The 21,306-nt window shown below is 42.9% G+C and overlaps 1 protein-coding gene and 1 pseudogene across 1 annotated transcript; both read right to left on the bottom strand.

Moving 5' to 3' along the window:
- Positions 1 to 8,570: 8,570 nt before the first annotated feature.
- On the bottom strand, positions 8,571 to 9,564 carry LOC132854790 (trace amine-associated receptor 13c-like; annotated as a pseudogene).
- A 9,515-nt stretch (positions 9,565 to 19,079) lies between these two features.
- Positions 19,080 to 20,078, bottom strand: LOC132854767 (trace amine-associated receptor 13c-like). Its single transcript, XM_060883374.1, has one exon. The coding sequence runs from the start codon at positions 20,076 to 20,078 to the stop codon at positions 19,080 to 19,082; it is 999 nt and encodes a 332-aa protein (XP_060739357.1).
- Between the last annotated feature and the right edge of the window lie 1,228 nt (positions 20,079 to 21,306).

Here is a 21,306-nt window from a genome sequence, read left to right as displayed (position 1 = left end):
GTGTTTACATATAGTTTTATTTTGCCAGATCTAAAAACTGCTGTAAGTTTTATATATACATAAAATCATGCTCATTTGCACATTTGCTCTCCTTTTTTTGCATTGCTGCTTACCATTGCCTTACCATTGTATACACACACCTAATTTCTGTTCATAATAACAGCAATATATTATATTATGATCATAGTACATATCCTCCTGTATATTTTGGTATATATATATATATATATATATATATATATATATATATTATATATATTATGTATATTTGGTATATATATATTTTGGTATCCTCCTGTATATTTTGGACTATCGTAATAACAATATATTGTGTTTATAGCACATACCCTCTGTAAATTTTAGTTTATAGTAATAGACATCTGTACATTATATTCATAGTACATATATAGTATATTCATCTGTATATTATATTCATAGTACATATATATTCATTTGTATATTGTATTCATAGAACATACATATCTGTAAATTACTGTTTATAGTATTAACCATATATTTTATTACAGCACATATCCTTCTGTAGATCTGTATATTTGTTCATATTATGCACACAACTGTAAATCACTCCATAATACCACTTACTTAATTAAATCTTGTACAAACTGTATATCCTGCACTTACTACTATTGCACTCTGGTTAGACCTAAACTGCATTTTGTTGCCTTGTACTTGTACATGTGTAATGACAATAAAGTTGAATCTAATCTAATCTAATCTAATCTAATCTAATCTAATATATATTGTTTTACAAATGTGTGTTTACCATTTTGTAATCATTGGAACATGTTTAACAACAAATATGCATTATGTATTTATTTCATAATAAAATTTTTATTTCAATTTTAAGTAATTTTTGGTTATACATATGAGTAAATTATGGCTAATTTACTTAATCCAAAAAAACACATTCCACTAATAATATTAGAATGATCCTGTGTCATGCTAAATAATTCAGGAATTTTTACATGATTTTTTTCAAGTAGATTCTGCTTAAACAAATCAAGTCTTAAAAACTACTCAAAAATAATACGTGTAATATTGTTACCATTATATACAGTATATTTTTTTAACTAGACAGAAAGCAAGACTTTTTACAGTGTGGTTCACTAGGTTACAGACTTAATGTTTCAGAAACACTGAAACTAATTATTTAATCCATATTCTAAATCTTTGTAGCAAATATAATTCCTACTATTTACATATAATTCATTACTGGACACAGTATATTGGGGTTTGGAATTTGGTTTGTTATAGAAGCTGAAATTATATATAACAGCAATATTGTATTTACTGTAAAGACATTAACAGAAGGTGTGAAAAGACTTTATAATATAAATGTAAATATAAATATATAAATGTAAATATAAATATATAATTATATATATAATATAAATGTATATATGAGATCAATTACAGCCCAAAACTCATTTATAATTAATAAACACTCTCCAGGACACATTACAGAAATTGTATAATTGAAATACATGACTGTGAAAATATAGATCAGCATCACGCACCAGTTAAAAATAATTACAACAGCAGTGATCCTCACAGAAACTCTGTTCATGTAGAGAAAGGGGTTTGAGAGAGCCAAATATCGATCGACAGCAATCAATCAATAAAACAATCTAAAAGCAATATTATAGATTGACATGGCTGTGAGGAAGCTACTAGTTAACCAAAAAACGGTGCAGAAATCTGTCCCAAAAATCCAGCATGACTCGATCGTCCAGATAAACATCGATGGCATCACTAAAGCTCCAATGAAGAAATCTGACACAGCCAGAGAGAGCACCAGCATGTTTGTTGGTGTGTGAAGCTGCTTGAAGTGATGAACAGTGATGATGATGAGCAGATTTCCACACACTGTTAGCAGAACCACAGCAGCTGAACACACGTACAGTAAGATATAAACTGCAGGAGATACAGATCTCTCTGGACAGGAGAAATGATCACAGCCATCAGACTGATTAAACTCTGTCAGGTTCATCAATACAGCATTTCTCTAATGTCTACAGCGTTTAAAGTAAAACAGAAAATGTAAAAAGTCATAATCGAATGACTTATGGCTCAGAAGCTCTGATGATTTTATAGTTGAAAGAAATTAGTCACGCCTCCCTAATTTGAGTGACAGTATGATAGATATGATGTCATGGCTTGTGGGAACAAAAGGCCTAAACTAAATATCTCCATCGCATGTGTTCTTGACTGGACTGATGGGACACTGGTCTCTGTAATGGTAATTCATGGAGAATAGAAAATTAAAACCAACAACATTCAATGTAGTGAACATTAGACAAGTATATAGTAAATGTCAGTTAATTATATTTATTAGAAATGTCACTACAAAAACCCACCACATTGGTCACAAACATATTCAGCTCTTAGTGTTTGTCCTGCAGTCAGTAAGGCTGTCCATCTCACATTACATTTTATTTGAAACCACGGCTAAAACAGAGCATAAAGAAACATATATTGTGCATGACAAATATGTAAATATAAATCTTAATAGAATATCAAATATCCTTTTCTGTTGTGTGTAGTTAAGGGATGTAGTAAACTGTGTTTAGACCTAGATCAAATTGCTCCAGTAATTTCATTTACAAGACCCAAGATTAAGCAACAGATGAAAACTCGCTTAGGAATGGTTGGCTAATGGCACATGTGGATAACTAAATATATGTTGATATTAGAAAATCAACAACTGCCTGACAAACTAAGAGTGTTTACTGCATGTCTGAAAGGTCCAGTCTTACACCCCTCATTCACCCTGACCTTCACCTCACACAGCCATCAAAACCTTCTGCAAAACCCCCCTCCACCTGCTACATAGCCTACAGTACTCTTATAATCTGTGAGAAGAATGTGTGTAAGTTTCTTCCTGAAACAGAAGACAAGAAAAGCTTTGGGTCCAGATGGTGTCTCACCTGCCTGTCTGAATGTTTCACCCCCATCTTTACACAGATCTTCAACAGATCACTTCAACTTCAGTGCTCAACCATAATCCTTCTGTGGGTTAACACTGCATAGAGCTGTCCTCGCACCAGTTGTGGTTAGTACCTGATTGTTGGAATAAGGGATGTTCTTCATTGTCGCTACATTGTTCTGTACCGTAACCCAAGCGTAGTAGTCATTCGGTGCACCTGGGAGGGAGGCATCACTAGAGGGCATGTGATAGCCAAGTGGTTAAGGTGTCGGACTACCAATCGGAAGCTTGTGAATTCGATCCCAGGTCCACAAATATGCCACTGTTGGGCCCCTGAGCAAGGCCCTTAATCCTCCATTGCTCAGTTGAATAAAAAAATTAGATAATGTAAGTCTCTCTGGATCAGGGCATCTGCTAAATGCTGGAAATATAAATGTAAATGTAAATCACTATCACAGGCAGGTGAAGTTGTCTTGTAGTTTGTGATCGCCTGAATGCCCTGCCACATACGCTGACTGGGGATTCTCTTTAGCAGTGCACGCACCTTTGTTGGAACGTGTGGTGATGGTCTTGTAGACAGTCAAATCATCAAAGCACTTTGCGACTAGTGGTCTGTATGTTAACATTAACAAAACAGAGATGTGGTCTGAGTAGCCGAGACATGGTGGGGCTCCGCACGATACGTGTTGCTTGCTCAAACAAGATCCAGCGTGTTTGTCCCTCTCATTGCAAAGTCCAAGTACTGATGGAATTTAGGGAGCACTGACTTGACCTGAATCTAATCTAATCCATCTTATCTGGGGCCAGGTCGCGGGGGCAGCAGTCTAAGCAGGGATGCCCAGACTTCCCTCTCCCCAGACACTTCCTCCAGCTCTTCCGGGGGAATACCGAGGCGTTCCCAGGCCAGCCGAGAGACATAGTCCCTCGAGCATGTCTGAGGTCTTCCCCGGGGCCTCGTCCCGGTTGGACATGCCCGGAACACCTCCCCAGGGAGGTGTAAAGGAAGCATCCGGAACAGATGCCCGAGCCACCTTAGCAAAAGATACACTGATCCGCCTGTTGATCTCCCGCTCCACCCTTCCCTCACTCGTGAACAAGACCCCAAGATACTTAAACTCCTCCACTTGAGGCAGGAGCTCTCCACCAACCTGAAGGGGGCAAGCCACCCTTTTCCGGTTGAGAACCATGGCCTCGGACTTGGAGGTGCTGATTCTCATCCCCGCCGCTTCACACTCGGCTGCAAACCGTCCCAGTGCACGCTGAAGGTCCTGATTTGAGGAAGCCAACAGGACAACATCATCTGCAAAAAGCAGAGACGAAATCCTGTGGTCCCCAAACCGGACTCCCTCTGGCCCCCGACTGTGCCTAGAAATCCTGTCCATATAAATAATGAACAGGACCGGTGACAAAGGGCAGCCCTACCGGAGTCCAACATGCACCGGGAACAAGTCTGACTTACTGCCGGCAATGCGAACCAAACTCCTGCTCCGGTCATATAGGGACCGGACATTGCTGGTGCAATGTGGATTGGGTGGCAGTCGAAGGCGGGGGCCTCGGCGACCCAATCCCCGGACACGGAATCTGGCTCTAGGGACATGAAATGTCACCTCGCTGGGGGGAATGAGCCTGAGCTGGTGCGGGAGGTTGAGAGATACTGACTAGAGATAGTTGGGCTTGCCTCCACGCACAGCTTGGGCTCTGGAACCCAACTCCTTGAGAGAGGCTGGACTCTCTACTACTCTGGAGTTCCCGCGGTGAGAGGCGGCGGGCTGGTGTGGGCTTGCTCATAGCCCCCCAGCTCAGCAACCATGTGTTGGAGTTCACCCCGGTGAATGAGAGGGTCGTTTCCCTGTGCCTTCGGGTCGGGTATAGGTCTCTCACTGTTAATTGTGCTTACGGGCCAAATGGCAGTGTAGAGTACCCGACCTTCTTGGCATCTCTGGAAGGGGTGCTGGAAAGTGCTCCGACCAGGGACTCCATCGTTCTACTGGGGGACTTCAACGCTCACGTGGGCAGCGACAATGACACCTGGAGGGGCGTGATTGGGAGGAACAGCCCCCCCCGACCTGAACCCGAGTGGTGTTCTGTTATTGGACTTCTGTGCTAGTCATAGTTTGTCCATAACGAACACCATGTTCAAGCATAAGGGTGTCCATCAGTACACATGGCACCAGGACACCCTAGGTTGGAGGTCGATGATCGACTTTGTGGTTCTTTCATCTGACCTCCGGCCGTATGTCTTGGACACTCGGGTAAAGAGAGGTGCAGAGCTGTCAACTGATCACCACCTGGTGGTGAGTTGGATCTGATGGAGGGGGAGGAAGTTGGACAGACTTGGCAGACCCAAACGTACTGTGAGGGTCTGCTGGGAACGTTTGACAGAGTCTCCGGTCAGAGAGATCTTCAACTCCCACCTCCCGCAGAGCTTCAACTAGATCCCGAGGGAGGTTGGAGACATTGAGTCTGAGTGGACCATGTTCTCCACCTGCATTGTCAACGCGGCCGCTCAGAGCTGTGGCCGTAAGGTCTCCGGTGCCTGTCGTGGCGACAATCCTCGAACCCGGTGGTGGACCCCTGAAGTAAGGGATGCCGTCAAGCTGAAGAAGGAGTCCTATCGAGCCTGTTTGGCTCGGGGGACTCCGGATGCAGCTGATAGGTACCGGAGGGCCAAGCGAGCTTGAGCCCGGGTGGTTGCAGAGGCAAAAACTCGGGTCTGGGAGGAGTTCGGTGAGGCCATGGAGAAGGACTATCGGTTGGCCTCGAAGAAATTCTGGCAAACCGTCCGGCGCCTCAGGAGGGGAAGCAGTGCCCTGTGCACACTGTTTACAGTGGGAGTGGGAATTTGCTGACTTCGACTGGGGACATCCTCGGACGGTGGAAGGAGTACTTCGAGGTTCTCCTCAACCCCACCGACATGTCTTCCATTGAGGAAGCAGAGGCTGAGGGCTCAGTTGTGGACTCGTCGATCCCCCGATCTGAGGTCACTGAGGTAGTTTAGTTGAGAAGCTCCTCAGTGGCAAGGCACCAGGGGTGGATGAGATCCGCCCTGAGTACCTCAAGTCTCTGGATGTTGTGGGGCTGTCTTGGTTGACACGCCTCTGCAACGTCGCGTGGCAGCTGGGGACAGTGCCTCTGGAATGGCAGACGGGGGTGGTGGTCCCTCTGTTTAAGAAGGGGGACCGGAGGGTGTGTTCCAACTACAGGGGGATCACACTCCTCAGCCTCCCCGGAAAAGTCTATGCCAGGGTACTGGAGAGGAGAATTCGGCCGATAGTGAAACCTCTGATCCAGGAGGAACAATGCGGTTTCGTCCCAGTCGTGGAACACTGGACCATCTCTATACCCTCGACAGGTTGCTGGAGGGTTCATGGGAGTTTGCTCATGTGCTTTGTGGATCTGGAGAAGGCATTCGACTGTGTCCCTCGTGGTGACCTGTGGGGGGTGCTCTGGGAGTATGGGGTCCAGGGCCCTCTGCTAAGGGCTGTCCGGTCCCTAATCTAATTCTGCAGATCGCTAATAGCTAATAGTCACATAGAGCCTCTTTATCCTATTTAGGTGTGGGGGAATGTACACTCTGACATTAAATAGAGTGCTGAATTCTTGTGGTAAATAAAATGTTGTGCATCTAACAGTCACAAACTCCACTAACGATGAAAAGTGACTAGAAACAAGCAAAGAGTTCTTACACCATTCTGTGTTGATGTAAACACACACAAACCACCACTGCAAGCCTTACCGTACTGTACAGAGCTGCATTTCTGTTGCCCCGAAAAGAGGTGAGCCCATTTAGCTGAATGGCGGCGTCTGGAACTCTGTCGCTGAGCCATGTCTCCGTAAAAACAAAGACGCAGCACTTTCAAAACTCTCACCATGTAGTCTGTTCGTGTAGGATGTTGTCTAATTTATTGTCCAGGGAGCAAACATTTGAAAGTAGGATGGACGGGAGCGCCGGTCGTCTAGGGTTTGTTTTTAACCTAGCACGAGCAAGTACACTGGACTAAAAAAATCCCTGTTTCAGAAGTTACGAACAGACAGGCACTACTGAACCAAGAGAATTCATCACCACAAAAGCTTCTTCCCATGTGCTATCAATGCCATCACTCAGGACCAATGATTTTATCTGGGTTCTCAACTTATACTTACACAAGTTGTGCAGTTTATCACCTAATGTATTAATAGTACATTTATTGTCTACAACATTAATATCTGAACTCCGATATATGTTATTCTTTTGCACTGGTAAAATCAAATTAGTCTCTGTATGAATTATCATGCTTTCCCTCCTCATGTCAGTAACTCGCCTTACAGGTTCACTGAAGAGAATACAGATTAAAGTCATATTCTAGCACACTGGCTGGTGGACATCCCTCATGCAAATGTTCATATTCCTGCAAATATTCAAATATTAACATTGAGTCAATGATTTTTATTGCCCAGTTCATACTTAATCTTTTATTTTTAATGTCACATTCATATTAGACATATTTATGATTACATACTTATTTTAATGCAAAGTATTTTCCCAAATGCATACATTTCGTGTCACATGTAGAGTTTAAAGAAGTCCTGATCTTTTGGATCAAAGTACTGTTTCAAAAGATCTCACACTCAAATGGCTCAATAGTATTGGTGGTTTTATATTTTACAAATAACTCACACCCCCTGAGTCTAAGTGATAGTAAATGAATGAATATGATGTCATGCCTTGTTGGAACAAAAGGCTTAGTACTAACTAATGAGAGACTTAAACCTGTCAAATTGACCATTACATTTGACATTACACTCTGACCCCAACCTCCTCAGTTGGGGTATGTGAAGAAAAGAATTCCACTGTGCTGTAATGTATATGTGGCAATAATAAAGGCTTCTTCTTCTTCTATTTAGCATATTAACCTGTGCATAGAAACATAACAAAACATGTTAAATGTTTGCTGGAGCAGCATCACTATAAACTGGACACTCAGTCGCCCCCTCAGTATTCCAGAGCTTCAATAGCGATGCCCTGATAGACATGATGGACAAATACATCATAGCCTGTATTCATGATATTCTGGTATGCACCCATTTCATAGAAAACCATGAGCTCCAGGTCCAGAATGTTCTCTAGATTCTTGCACAGCATCAAGAGTTTTTTTAAAAGGAGAGAAGAGCAAGGTTTACATGGGAACCATCTCTTTTCTGGGCTACATCATTAACCCTGAATGAGTTTTAAAACTTTTTCCATTTTTGAAATACACACTCTCAAAAGCAGCTGCATCTGTTTCTGCCTCCTGTAATCTGACACCTTTATTATGGAAATTAAAAGTAATAATCTTTATAATAGTACAAATCTTTTATCTTATCACTGAAAATCTGTTCGTCTTCGTCTCATTGCATGTTAATATGTAGTATTCATCATTTTCTCTGATTATATCTCACTGTATTTTTAATGATTTAATCTCAGGTTTTGCAAGTAGCAAAAGGTAGCATCTCAGGTAGCAAATATAATTCCCTCCTTCTATATATGATACATTACAGTACACATTATATTGGAGTTTAAATTTGATTTGTTATAGAAGCTGAAATTATATATAACAGTAACATTTACTTTAGAGACTTTATCATAAGGAGTGAAAGAGAGTTTTCATGACAGAACATTGATTAATGCAGAACCTGTCTGGAATATTTGTAGAGTCACAGTTAATTTAACACACCTCCTGAACCACGGATAAAAAAGAGCATAAATAACTGGATTAATGGTGGAATTAAGATAAATCAAGAATATGACCTCCTGAAATGGTTCTGTCTGCAGTTCAATAGCATAGACTAATAAACTGTAAATAAAATATGGAAGTAAACACATCAGAAACACAGACACTAAAATACCGAGGACTTTAGCTGCTTTTCTCTCAGATTTCATGGAGTGTGAGGTGATTTTCTGTGTTTTAGGCTGTGTGTGATTATTAAGCTCTCTGATAGCAGTGGCATGTTTTTTTAGCAATCATAAAAACTCGAGTATACAATATGATTATTACAGAAAGTGGAAATATAAACAATACAACAAGATCAATTACAGCCCAAACCTCATTCACAATGAATAAACATTCTCCAGGACACATTATGGAAATTGTGAAGTTTCCATTGAAATACATGAATGTTAAGTTATAGGCCACCACCAAACACCACTCAAAAACTATTACAGCAGCAGTGATCCTCACAGAGACTCTGTTCATGTATAGAAAGGGGGTTGAGAGAGCCAAATATCGATCCACAGCAATCAGAGCAACATTATAGCCTGATATAATTGTGAGGAAACCATCAATAAGCCAAAAACTGATGCAGAAATCTCTCCCAAATATCCAGCATGATTCAATCGTCCAGATTAACATTAATGGCATTATAAAAGCACCAACAAAGAAATCCGACACAGCCAGAGAGAGCAGCAGCATGTTTGTTGGTGTGTGAAGCTGCTTGAAGTGAAGAACAGAGATGATGACGAGCAGATTTCCACACACTGTTAGCAGAACCACAGCAGCTGAACACACGTACAGTAAGATATAAACTGCAGGAGATACAGATCTCTCTGGACAGGAGAAATGATCACAGCCATCAGACTGATTAAACTCTGACAGATTCATCAATATAGCATTTCTCTAATGTCTACAGAGTTTAAAGTAAAACAGAAAATGTAAAAAGTCATAATCGAATGACTTATGGCTCAGAAGCTCTGGTGATTTTATACTAAATAGAAATTAGTCACGCCTCCCTAATTTGAGTGACAGTATGATAGATATGATGTCATGGCTTGTGGGAACAAAAGGCCTAAACTAAATATCTCCATCTCATGTGTTCTTGACTGGACTGATGGGACACTGGTTTCTGTAATGGTAATTCATTGAGAATAGAAAACTAAAACCAACAACATTGTAGTGAACATTAGACAAGTATATAATAAATGTCAGTTAATTATATTTATTAGAAATGTCACTATAAAAACCCACCACGTTGGTCACAAACAGATTCAGCTCTTAGTGTTTGTCCTGCAGTCTGTAAGGCTGTCCATCTCACATTCTTCTTCTTCTTCTTTCGGCTTTTCCCTTCAGGGGTCGCCACAGCGAATCATCTCTCTCCACCTAACCCTATCTTCTGCATCCTCAACACTTACACACACTAGCTTCAAATCCTCATTAATTAAATCCATATACCTCCTCTTTGGCCTTCCTCTTTGCCTCCTGCCTGGCAGCTCCATGTCCAACATTCTCCTACCAATATACTCACTCTCCCTCCTCTGAACATGTCCAAACCATCTTAATCTCGCCTCCCTAACTTTGTCCCCCAAACGTCCAACATGGGCTGTCCCTCTGATGTACTCGTTCCTAATCCTGTCCAATCTTGTCACACCCAAAGAGAACCTCAACATCTTCAGTTCGGCTACCTCAAGCTCTGACTCCTGTCTCTTCTTCAGTGACAAACCATACAGCACGGCCGGTCTCACCACTGTCCTGTACACCTTCCCCTTGATTCTTGCTGATATTTTCCTATCACACAGAACTCCTGACACCTTTCTCCACCCACTCCAACCTGCCTGCACTCGCTTCTTTACTTCTTTCCCACTCTCTCCATTACTCTGGACTGTTGACCCCAAGTACTTAAACTCCTGTACCTTCTTCACCTCTTCACCCTGTAACCTTACTATTCCACTTCCCTCCCTTTCATTCACACACATGTACTCAGTCTTACTACGACTGACTTTCATTCCTCTTCTCTCCAGCGCAAACCTCCACCTCTCCAGGTTTTCCTCCACCTGCTCCCTGCTCTCACTACAGATCACAATGTCATCTGCAAACATCATCGTCCAAGGAGACTCCTGTCTGACCTCCTCTGACAACTGGTCCATCACTATAGCAAACAGGAAGGGGCTCAGAGCCGATCCCTGATGCAGTCCCACCTCCACTGTAAACTCCTCTGTCTGACCTACAGCACACCTCACCACTGTCCTGCTCCTCTCATACATGTCCTGCACCACTCTGACATACTTCTCTGCTACTCCTGACTTCCTCATACAGTACCACAGCTCTTCTCTTGGCACCCTGTCATACGCTTTCTCTAAGTCTACAAACACACAGTGCAACTCCCTCTGACCATCCCTATACTTCTCCATCAACATTCTCAGAGCAAAAATTGCATCTGTTGTGCTCTTTCTCGGCATGAAGCCATACTGCTGCTCACAAATTTCCACCACCTTCCTTAACCTAGCTTCCACTACTCTTTCCCACAACTTCATTGTATGGCTCATCAACTTTATCCCCCTATAGTTGTTGCAACTCTGCACGTCACCCTTATTCTTAAAGATCGGCACTAACACACTCCTTCTCCATTCCTCAGGCATCCTCTCACTTTCTAATACCCTGTTGAACAAACTAGTTAAAAATTCCACTGCTGCCTCTCCTAGACACTTCCAGACCTCTACCGGGATGTCGTCAGGACCAACTGCCTTTCCACTTTTCATCCTCTTCAAAGCCTTCCTGACTTCATCCTTTCTAATCTTATCTACTTCCTGTTCCACAGAGTTCACCCCTTCTACTCTTTTTTCCCTCTGATTTTCCTCATTCATCAGATCCTCAAAGTATTCCTTCCATCTCCTCTGTACACTCTCCTCACTTGTGAGCACCCTTCCATCTCTATCCTTAATAATTCTAACTTGCTGCACATCCTTCCCATCTCGATCCCTCTGTCTAGCTAACCTGTACAAGTCCTTCTCTCCTTCTCTAGTGTCTAACCTAGTGTACAACTCTTCATATGCCTTCTGCTTGGCCTTAGACACCTCCCTCTTCACTCTGCGCTGTAACTCCTTGTATTCCTGTCTATTCTCTTCAGTCCTGTCCATATCCCACTTCTTCTTGGCTAATCTCTTCCTCTGTATACTATCCTGAACTTCCTCATTCCACCACCAAGTCTCCTTATCTTCTTTCCTCCTTCCAGATGACACACCCAGCACCTTTCTCCCTGTCTCCCTGATCACTTCTGCTGTAGTTTCCCAGTCATCCGGCAGCACTACCTGACCACCCAGAGCCTGCCTCAACTTCTGTCTAAATTCCTCACAACATTCCTCCTTTTTCAGCTTCCACCACTTAGTTTTCTTCTCTATCTTTGACCTCTTCCTCTTACAGACCATCAGAGTCATCCTACACACCACCATCCTATGCTGTCTGGCTACACTCTCTCCCACTACCACTTTACAGTCACTAATCTCTTTCAGATTGCCTCTTCTACATAGGATGTAGTCTACCTGTGTTCTCCTACCTCCACTCTTGTAAGTCACTCTATGTTCCTCCCTCTTCTGAAAATACGTGTTAACTACAGCCATGTCCATCCTCTTAGCAAAGTCTACTACCATCTGTCCTTCAAGGTTCCTTTCCTTAACTCCAAACTTGCCCATCACCTCCTCATCACCTGTGTTCCCCTCACCAACATGTCCATTAAAATCCGCTCCTATCACCACTCTCTCACCCGTGGGAATACTCTCAATCACCTCATCGAATTCACACCAGAATCTCTCTTTCTCCTCTAACTCACAACCTACCTGTGGGGCATAACCACTAACAACATTCAACATCACCCCTTCAATCTCTAACTTCAGACTCATCACCCTGTCTGACACTCTCTTCACCTCCAGAACATTCCTCACAAACTCCTCCTTCAGGACCACACCTACCCCATTTCTCTTACTATCCACACCATAATAAAACAGCTTGAATCCTGCTCCTATACTACGAGCCTTGCTACCCTTCCACTTGGTCTCCTGTACACACAGTATATCCACCTTCCTTCTCTCCATCATATCAGCCAGCTCTCTACCTTTCCCTGTCATAGTACCAACATTCAGAGTCCCTATTCTCAGTCCTACACTCTTACCTTTCCTCTTCTCTCTCTGTCTGTGCACTCTCCTCCCTCCTCTACTCCTTCGACCAACAGTAGCCCAATTTCCACCGGCGCCCTGTAGGTCAACGGCGCCGATGGCGGTCGTTGTTAACCCGGGCCTCGACCGATCCGGTATGAAAATCTTACTGACAACTCGCAGAAGGCGAGAAGGTCCATCTCACATTGTCCATCTCACATTACATATTAATTTAAACCACGGCTAAAACAGAGCATAAAGAAACACATTAATATCTGAATCACAATTGTCAGAAAACCGGGGTGTATTCGTGGATAAAATTCAAATCAAATCAAATTTTATTTGTCACATACAGGGTACAACATGCAGTGAAATGCTTTTTGCATCTGTCTGGTATTTAAGCATAAAAGGAATAAAAGGAATGCAATTAGGGGTAAAAAAAAACAAAAAACTATATAAAATATGAAAATATATGTGAAAAAATAATGTATATACATATACATACAGTAAATATACATATACATAAATAAACATATACATAAATAAACATAAATGCATATGGATTTTAATGATTGTCCTCACAGTGTCTATGTGCAGTGTATGGAGTGTATAAAGTGGCACTGTGCTGTGCAAGTCCAGAGTTAAAGTGTCAACTGCAAAAAAGGTGTGCAGAAAAACCTTTGGGGGGGGGGCAGTAGGCATCGGGGTCTGTGCGATACGGAGCCAAATCAGCCACGGACGCCCGAATGCACGACATTAACTCTGTCCAGTCCAGTCCTTTGTACGCCTGTTACTGAGCCTGTTCACAAGATGGCTGCCGCCAATCCCGAGTCATTTCATAGGATGGCTGCTATTTGGCATTCCCAAACCATCTGCTTCACCAGCCGGACCGATCGGGTCAACGGAACCAGCCGGACCGATCGGGTCGACCGGGTCTTTGAAGCTCTTTGTTTCGACCAAGTTAGCCGAACCCGAACCTTCTGAATCCGTTGTCCTGAATCTTGAGCCTGTTTTTGAATTTCCGGAATTTCCGGAATTTAATGGGTCATGTAGTCCAGCCAATATGATTACACCCAAGCTCCATAGACTCTCTGCCTTGTCCAAGATGGATAGCTATGAACTCTCTGCCTGGCCCAAAATGACTATGTCTGAACTAACCAGCCTATCTGCCCCGTCTGTCTTTAGTTTTGTTTCCTTGGCTTTGTCAGCCCCTCTCTCTCCTGTCCTTATTTACAGGTCCAGAGCACCTTCAGCACCACCCTGGCCGTCAACTCCGTTATGGTCTCTGGCTCGACCTGTGCCACCACCCTGGCTCCCAGCTCTGCTCTAGTCTCTGTCTCCACCTGCAGCACCACCCTGGCCGCTAACTCCGCTGTGGTCCCTGGTTTCGCCTAAAGCTTCGCCCTGATCTCTGGTCCCGCCTTCGGGTCAGCCTTGGCTACCTGCTCTGCCGGCTCTGCCCTGGCTACCTGCTCTGCCGGCTCCGCCCTGGCTACCTGCTCTGCCGGCTCCGCTCTGGCTACCTGCTCTGCCGGCTCCGCCCTGGCTACCTGCTCTGCCGGCTCCGCCCTGGCTACCTGCTCTGCCGGCTCCACCACGACACGAACTCAACCCACCCTCCCACCCTTGTTGCACCTTCGCTCCACCCTCCTGGACTATTTTCCTGCGGCCTTGGGAGCGTCTGGAAGCCACTGTTTCTGTCTGCTGTCTTGCCCTGCTGTTAATTGTTTGTGCCGCCCACTCGTTTGTTGCCATGGACACTCATTGAACTCATTCATTCCCTCTCGTTTGTTGTCATAGTTACTCATTGTCTCTGCTTTGTTATTGGTTCCTGTCTGATATATATACACTGTTTGTTCACTTCCCTGTTGCTAGTCGTTGTATATGTTCCTGTTTCCTGTTAGCTCTGTGTGCTGCCTAGTTTTGCCTGTCTGTTATCTGTTTCTTGGTTTTGATTATTAAATGTTTAAACTGCATTTGGATCCTCACTCGCCTTTGTCTCATCGCAATAGAGGGAGAGGTCCAATACTAGATCGGGCAGAAGCTTCTCCTCATTCTGTGTTTGCTTTCAGGTTTCCCTGAACGCAACAAAGAAAAGAGTCCATTGTTGGGATGGCTGAGATCCTTTACAATCTTACTGGCCCTGGTCTGGCACCATGTGCTGAAGATGTCCTGCAGGTCAGGGAGCTCGGTGTGGATGGTACGTTCAGCTGACTGCACCACCCTCTGGAGGGCTCGCCTATCCTGCATGGTGCTGGTCCCTTTAGGACGCTCTCAATGGTGCAGGTGTAGAAAGTCTTTAGCACCTGAGAGGGTAGTTTGAAGTCCCTTAATTGTCTCAGATGGTACAGACGCTGCCGGGCCTTCTTGGTTGACAGGACCAGGACCTGTGTGATGTGAACACCTAGGTACCGGAAACTGTCAAATCTCTCCACTGGGGTCCCGTTGATGCTTAGTGGTTGGTATGACCACTCCTGCTTTGTGCTGAAGTCCACTATCAACTCCTTTGTCTTAATGATGTGTGCAGTGTGTCTGGTAGTGATGCAGTGATGAAGTCTCTGACTAGTCTCTTGAATCACTTCATCACTACTGAGGTCAGGGCTACAGGGTGGTAATCATTGAGGCAGGCGGGCTGGGATTTCTTCAGAGATAGTGAACGTGTTTACCTCTCCAGCTCTCTCAGCATTCATGCTGTTTGTGCTGCTAGCACTGCTAGCGTGTTTAGCTGCAGCCTCAAAGCGAGCATAAAAGATGTTTAGCTCGTCTGCCAGAGAAGCGTCCGCATTCCCCATTATAGAAGCTGGTGTTCTATAGACCGTGATGTTCCTTAGTCCCTGCCACAGGCTCCTAGAGCCACCATGTTGGAACTGTGACTCTAGTTTCCTCCTGCAACACCGCTTTGCTTCCTTCACCACTCTGCGCACACTGTAAGATGCTGGCTTGTACTTGTTTATGTCCCCGGTGGCGAGCCCTGTGTTGTAGGCAATGGAGCGGGATCTCGGAGCATCGTGGATGGTTTTATCCACCCACGGCTTCTAGTTGGGAAATGTTCTGATGGTGGTTTTCTGTACCGTATAATCCGCTAGTTTCCCGATGAATCCTACAACCGCTTGCATAAACATGTTGACGTCATCAGAGCTGCGCCTGAACATGTCCCTGTCTGTGTCATCTGGGAGCTGCAATGCGGTCACCGATTGGTCAGTCCAGCGTGTGACCTTCCTCTGAACTGGAGCTTCCTATTTCAGCCTTTGTTTGTAAACAGGCATGCGGAAGATGGCGGCATGGTCTGATTTCACCAAACAGTAGAAGTGATTGTGCCTTGTAGCTATTCTTGAACGGTGTGTAGCAATGGTCCAGTGTCCTTTCACCCCTGGTGAGGCAGGTGATGTGTTGCTGAAAGTTCGGTAGCGCGCGCTTGAGGTTGGCACTGTTAAAGTCTCCCACCACAATGAGCGCAGCGTCCCGATGTTGTATATTATAGCGTTAGTGTCTCATGTAAGTCCCATACTGCAGTGTACCTTCATGTCCTCATTTAACACATCCATATATCTCCTCTTGACCTCTTACCTGGCAGCTCCGTCTTCAACATCTTTCTACTAATATAACCATCTCCCTCCTCTGTACCTGTCAAAACCATCTCAATCTACCCTCTCTGATCTTGTCCCCAAAACAGCCAACCTGAACTGTCCCTCTGATGTGCTCGTTCCTAACCCTGTCCATCTCTGACCTTGTCCCTCTGATGTGCTTGTTCCTAATCCTGTCCTTCCTCATCACTCCTAAGGAGAACCTCAACATCCTCATGTCTACCTTATATCTTTTCCCCACTGCTACACTCTCTAACCCATACAGCAATGCTGCTCTCAGTACGGTCTTCTACCTTTCCTTTGATTCTTGCTGACAATCTTCTGTCACACAACTCCTGACACTTTTCTCCACCCACTCCAACCCACATATTCTCGCCTCTTTTCCACACTCCCCTTCACAGTGAATTGTTGTCCCCAAATACTTAAACTCCTGCACCTTCTTGACCGCAGCCCCTTGTAACCTCACTGTTCTACTTCCCTCCCGTTCGCTCATACACATGTATTCTGTCTTACTACGACTGACTTTCATTCCTCTTCTTTCCAGAGCAGACCTCCACCTGCTCCCTGCTCTCACTACAGATCACAATGTCATCCACAAACATCATTGTCCACAGCGATTCCTGTCTGACTTTATCACAATAGCGAACAAGAAGGGACACAAAGCTGATCCTTGATGTAGCCCCACATCCAACTTGAACTCTTCTGTCTCACCATCTCTGTACTTCTTCATTTACATTCTAAGAGCAAAAATTGTATTGATAGTGCTCTTTCTGGGCATAAAGCCATACTGATGCTCACAAATATCCACTTCCTTTCTTAGCCTAGATTCCATTATTCTTTCCCCAAGCTTAATTGTGTAGTTCATCAACTTTATACCTCTGTAGTTGATACAATTCTGCACATCACCCTTGTTCTTAAAGATCGGCACTAGAACACTTCTCCATTAATCAGGCATCTTCTCACTCTCTAAAATCCTGTTGAACAATCTAGATACTGTAGAAACTCTACTGCTGTCTCTCCTAGACACTTCCAAACCTCTACAGGTATATCATCTGGCCCAACAGCCATTCCACTCTTGATTCTCCTCAGAGCCTTCCTCACCCTATCCTTTTTAATCTTTCCTATTTCCTGCTCTACAGTATTCACCTCCTCCACCCTTCTTTCCTCATTCCTGCCCATTGAAGTCTGCTCCAATCACTACTGTCTCCCATCTGGGAATACTCTCCATCATCTCATCTAACTCACTCCAGAATCTCTCTTTCTCTTTTAACTTGCAGCCTACTTGTGGAGTATAACCAGTGACCACATTCAACATCACCCCTTCAATTTCTAACTTTAAACCGATTACCCTGTCTGACACTCTTTTCATCGCTAAAATATTCCTCACAAACTCATCCTTCAGGATCACTCCTACCCCATTTCTCTTCCTATCCACAGTGGTGGTTGTTATTTACCCGAGCCTTGACCAATCTGGTATGGAATTCACACTGATGAGTCATATGTTATGCCAGATTCTCTTACTGACACAACCCTGGAACATCCAGACAGTAATGCATTAACATAATTGAATGTTGTTTATTAGCCTGTAACTTGGCATGCATAACTTGTTATAATGCTGATGTAAAGTGACCTAAGATTTAAGAAATGTGGAATATAATAAATATTTCATATTCCACTTTAAGCTTTCTCATCTGCCATCAATGAAGCCCTGGAGGCAGAGCATGTGGGATTCATGTGCATAGGCACAGTCGAGGCACAGTCAAAAAACAGGCAAAAACATTCAGAATCGGGAAAGCTAACAGGCAGAGCAAGAAATCTAAGTAGAAGAAACATGCAATGGTCATACACAGTAAGACTAAACAAATGCAATATATCAAGGCTCAGTATAGACACAATGGAACAATACTTCACATTAGCGTTAGTGTACATGCTGCTTAAATGTCCATGGGAGCCAGAAACAATCTCAACCCAGAAGTGGGTCAAAACTCGGTTTCGTAGTAGAAGAAATAAGTAATGGTCATAAGTCATGATGTTACACTTCCCTTTAACTTACCTTTCATTATACCTGGATATCTGTATAACACTTCATATTTGTGGATTGGCAAATATGATATGGGATTTTCGGTTTGAATGTTAAAATATTAACATAACAATTTTTAACATGAAATTAATCGCTATAAAATTACAGATACATTTTGTATTTTCTTTGTGAAAACATTTTGGTCTTGTTAATGCATGTTAATTGAAAGTGAAAAAATAGTTTATCTGAGCAAAAGTTGATTTAATGCAGATTTTGTCTGGAATATCTGCAGAGTTCTAATTAACTGAATGCAACTCCTATACCATGTGTAAACAGAGCATTAATACCTGTGTTAATGGTGGAATTAAGATAAAGCACAAGGAAAACTGTCAGTAAAGTTTCTGTCTGTAGTTCATTAACATCAACTAATGAACTGTAAATAAAATATGAAAGTAAACACACCAGAAACAAATGATTTACTTTGTATTTTAAGTTTCTGTAGCAAATATAATGCCCAGCATTTACATATAATACATTACAGTATGCAATATAATGTGTTTTGAAATTTGATTTTTAATAGAGCCTAAAATTATATATAACAGCAATATTTACCCCCAAATACATTATCAGAAGGTGTAAAAAAGTTTTTTTTCATGACAGAACATTGATTAATGCAGAGTCTGTCTGAAATGCTTGTAGAGTTATAATTAATTTAACACACCTCCTGAACCACGGATAAAACAGAGCATAAATAACTGGATTAATGGTGGAATTAAGATAAAGTATGATCAGAAGCTTCTGAAACGTTTCCATCTGTAGTTCAATAACATTTCCTAATAAACTGTAAATAAAATATGGAAGTAAACACACCAGAAACACAGACACTAAAATACCGAGGACTTTAGCTGCTTTTCTCTCAGATTTCATGGAGTGTGAGGTGATTTTCTGTGTTTTAGGCCGTGTGTGATTATTAAGCTCTCTGATAGCAGTGACATGTTTCTTAGCAATCACAAAAACTCGAGTATACAATATGATTATGACAGAAAGTGGGAATATAAATGTATATATGAGATCAATTACAGCCCAAAACTCATTTATAATTAATAAACACTCCCCAGGACATATTACAGAAATTGTATAATTGAAATACATGAATGTTAAAATATAGATTAGCATCACACACCAGTTAAAAATAATCACAACACAACTGATCCTCACAGAAACTCTGCTCATGTAGAGAAAGGGGTTTGAGAGAGCCAAATATCGATCCACAGCAATCAGAGTGACACTATAGATTGATATGGCTGTGAGGAAGCTACTAGATGACAAAAAGACGGTGCAGAAATCTGTCCCAAAAATCCAGCATGACTCGATTGTCCAGATGAACATTGGTGGCATCACTAAAGCTCCAATGAAGAAATCCGACACAGCCAGAGAGAGCACCAGCATGTTTGTTGGTGTGTGAAGCTGCTTGAAGTGAAGAACAGAGATGATGATGAGCAGATTTCCACACACTGTTAGCAGAACCACAGCAGCTGAACACACGTACAGTAAGATATAAACTGCAGGAGATACAGCTCTCTCTGGACAGGAGAAAAGATCACAGCGATCAGACTGATTAAACTTTGTCAGGTTCATCAATACAGGCATTTTTTAAGAAAGGCCGTTACATTATGATCCAATGATTTATAGGTCAAGTAGCTTAGATAATTTTATAGTTTAAATTAGGCACGCCCCCACCCCCAAACTGACTGCCACCTTAGTGAAAATGATGTCATGCCTTGGGGAAACAAAAGGCCACAGAAGGCATTAAGCACAGATAAACAGATTATTATGTGGTTCTCCAGTTTACAAAAAACAAAACATGAACAAAAACCAAGGAATCAAAAACAGATGATGGCCACAAAAACCATTAGAAATGTTGCAGTGTGGATAAAGAAAAAATAAAGGCACATAGAGTTTCAAGCTCCAGGGTTAAACAAATAACCTTATTATGGGCAGAATTAAGCACAGTTCGCAAATACAGTAACTTTATTGCTGCAAGTTGGCAGTCGCTGTATTAAGAAGTCACCACCGGTTGAGTTCCTACTACTGGTTGCCATAGTGATAACGTTTATCACTGTCTGGGGCAGCTAATGTCTACATAGTTTGTATATAAAATTCACTAGAAAATATCTGTGCTCTACAATGTATTCGCTCACAGTGGTAGCTGCTGTACCAAACTGCTCAATATTTGCATAAATTTAACCTTTTCTCAATTTTGTCATGTTACTGGACACTAGATATAAGAGCTGATCTGGATAAAAAGAGCTGATCTGGACAATTAAGTAGGACTAATTATTTTGAGCAAATTTATTTAATTACATGACCCTTTTTTTCAGATCCTCATAATTCCAAGATGGCGCCAGTGTATTTGGCCGGCCGTCTACTGCTCCTGGTTGTTTGGATGTTTGTTGTGTTTTTATTGACTGTTTTAAATACTGCAGACTCTCTATTGGTGTATGATCGCCAAACTCTTCTTAATATTAGATCGGCTGTTGAAAATACAGCGATCTATAAGGTTAATCAGGGGGGAAAAACTACTCGCCCCCTCCTCCGTGACTGTGTGGATTACCAGACTTTCTTTGTCGAACCCTATGCTCTCCCGGGAGGAAGAAGCGACGCCGCAGTAAACGCGGTGGCCTACTGGTGAAAGCTAAGACCTTGATGGCCTTGTTTCCAGAGGCTGATCCCCGCTGGATTTTGTCCAAGCTTGGCGTGGATTGTTGCCGGTATGTACTCCCATGCTCTTGGGATCCCGCGTATGGGTGGCTGGTGCCGGTAACAGTTGCTGGCGTGGATGGGAAGCCGTCGGCCAACATTTATCGGCCTGCTCGTT

The sequence above is a fragment of the Tachysurus vachellii genome, chromosome 12 (genome assembly GCF_030014155.1).
Source record: "Tachysurus vachellii isolate PV-2020 chromosome 12, HZAU_Pvac_v1, whole genome shotgun sequence".
NCBI classification, from domain to species: domain Eukaryota; kingdom Metazoa; phylum Chordata; class Actinopteri; order Siluriformes; family Bagridae; genus Tachysurus; species Tachysurus vachellii.
Note: the sequence above shows the minus strand (reverse complement) of the source record. Positions and strands in the feature narration are given on the sequence as shown.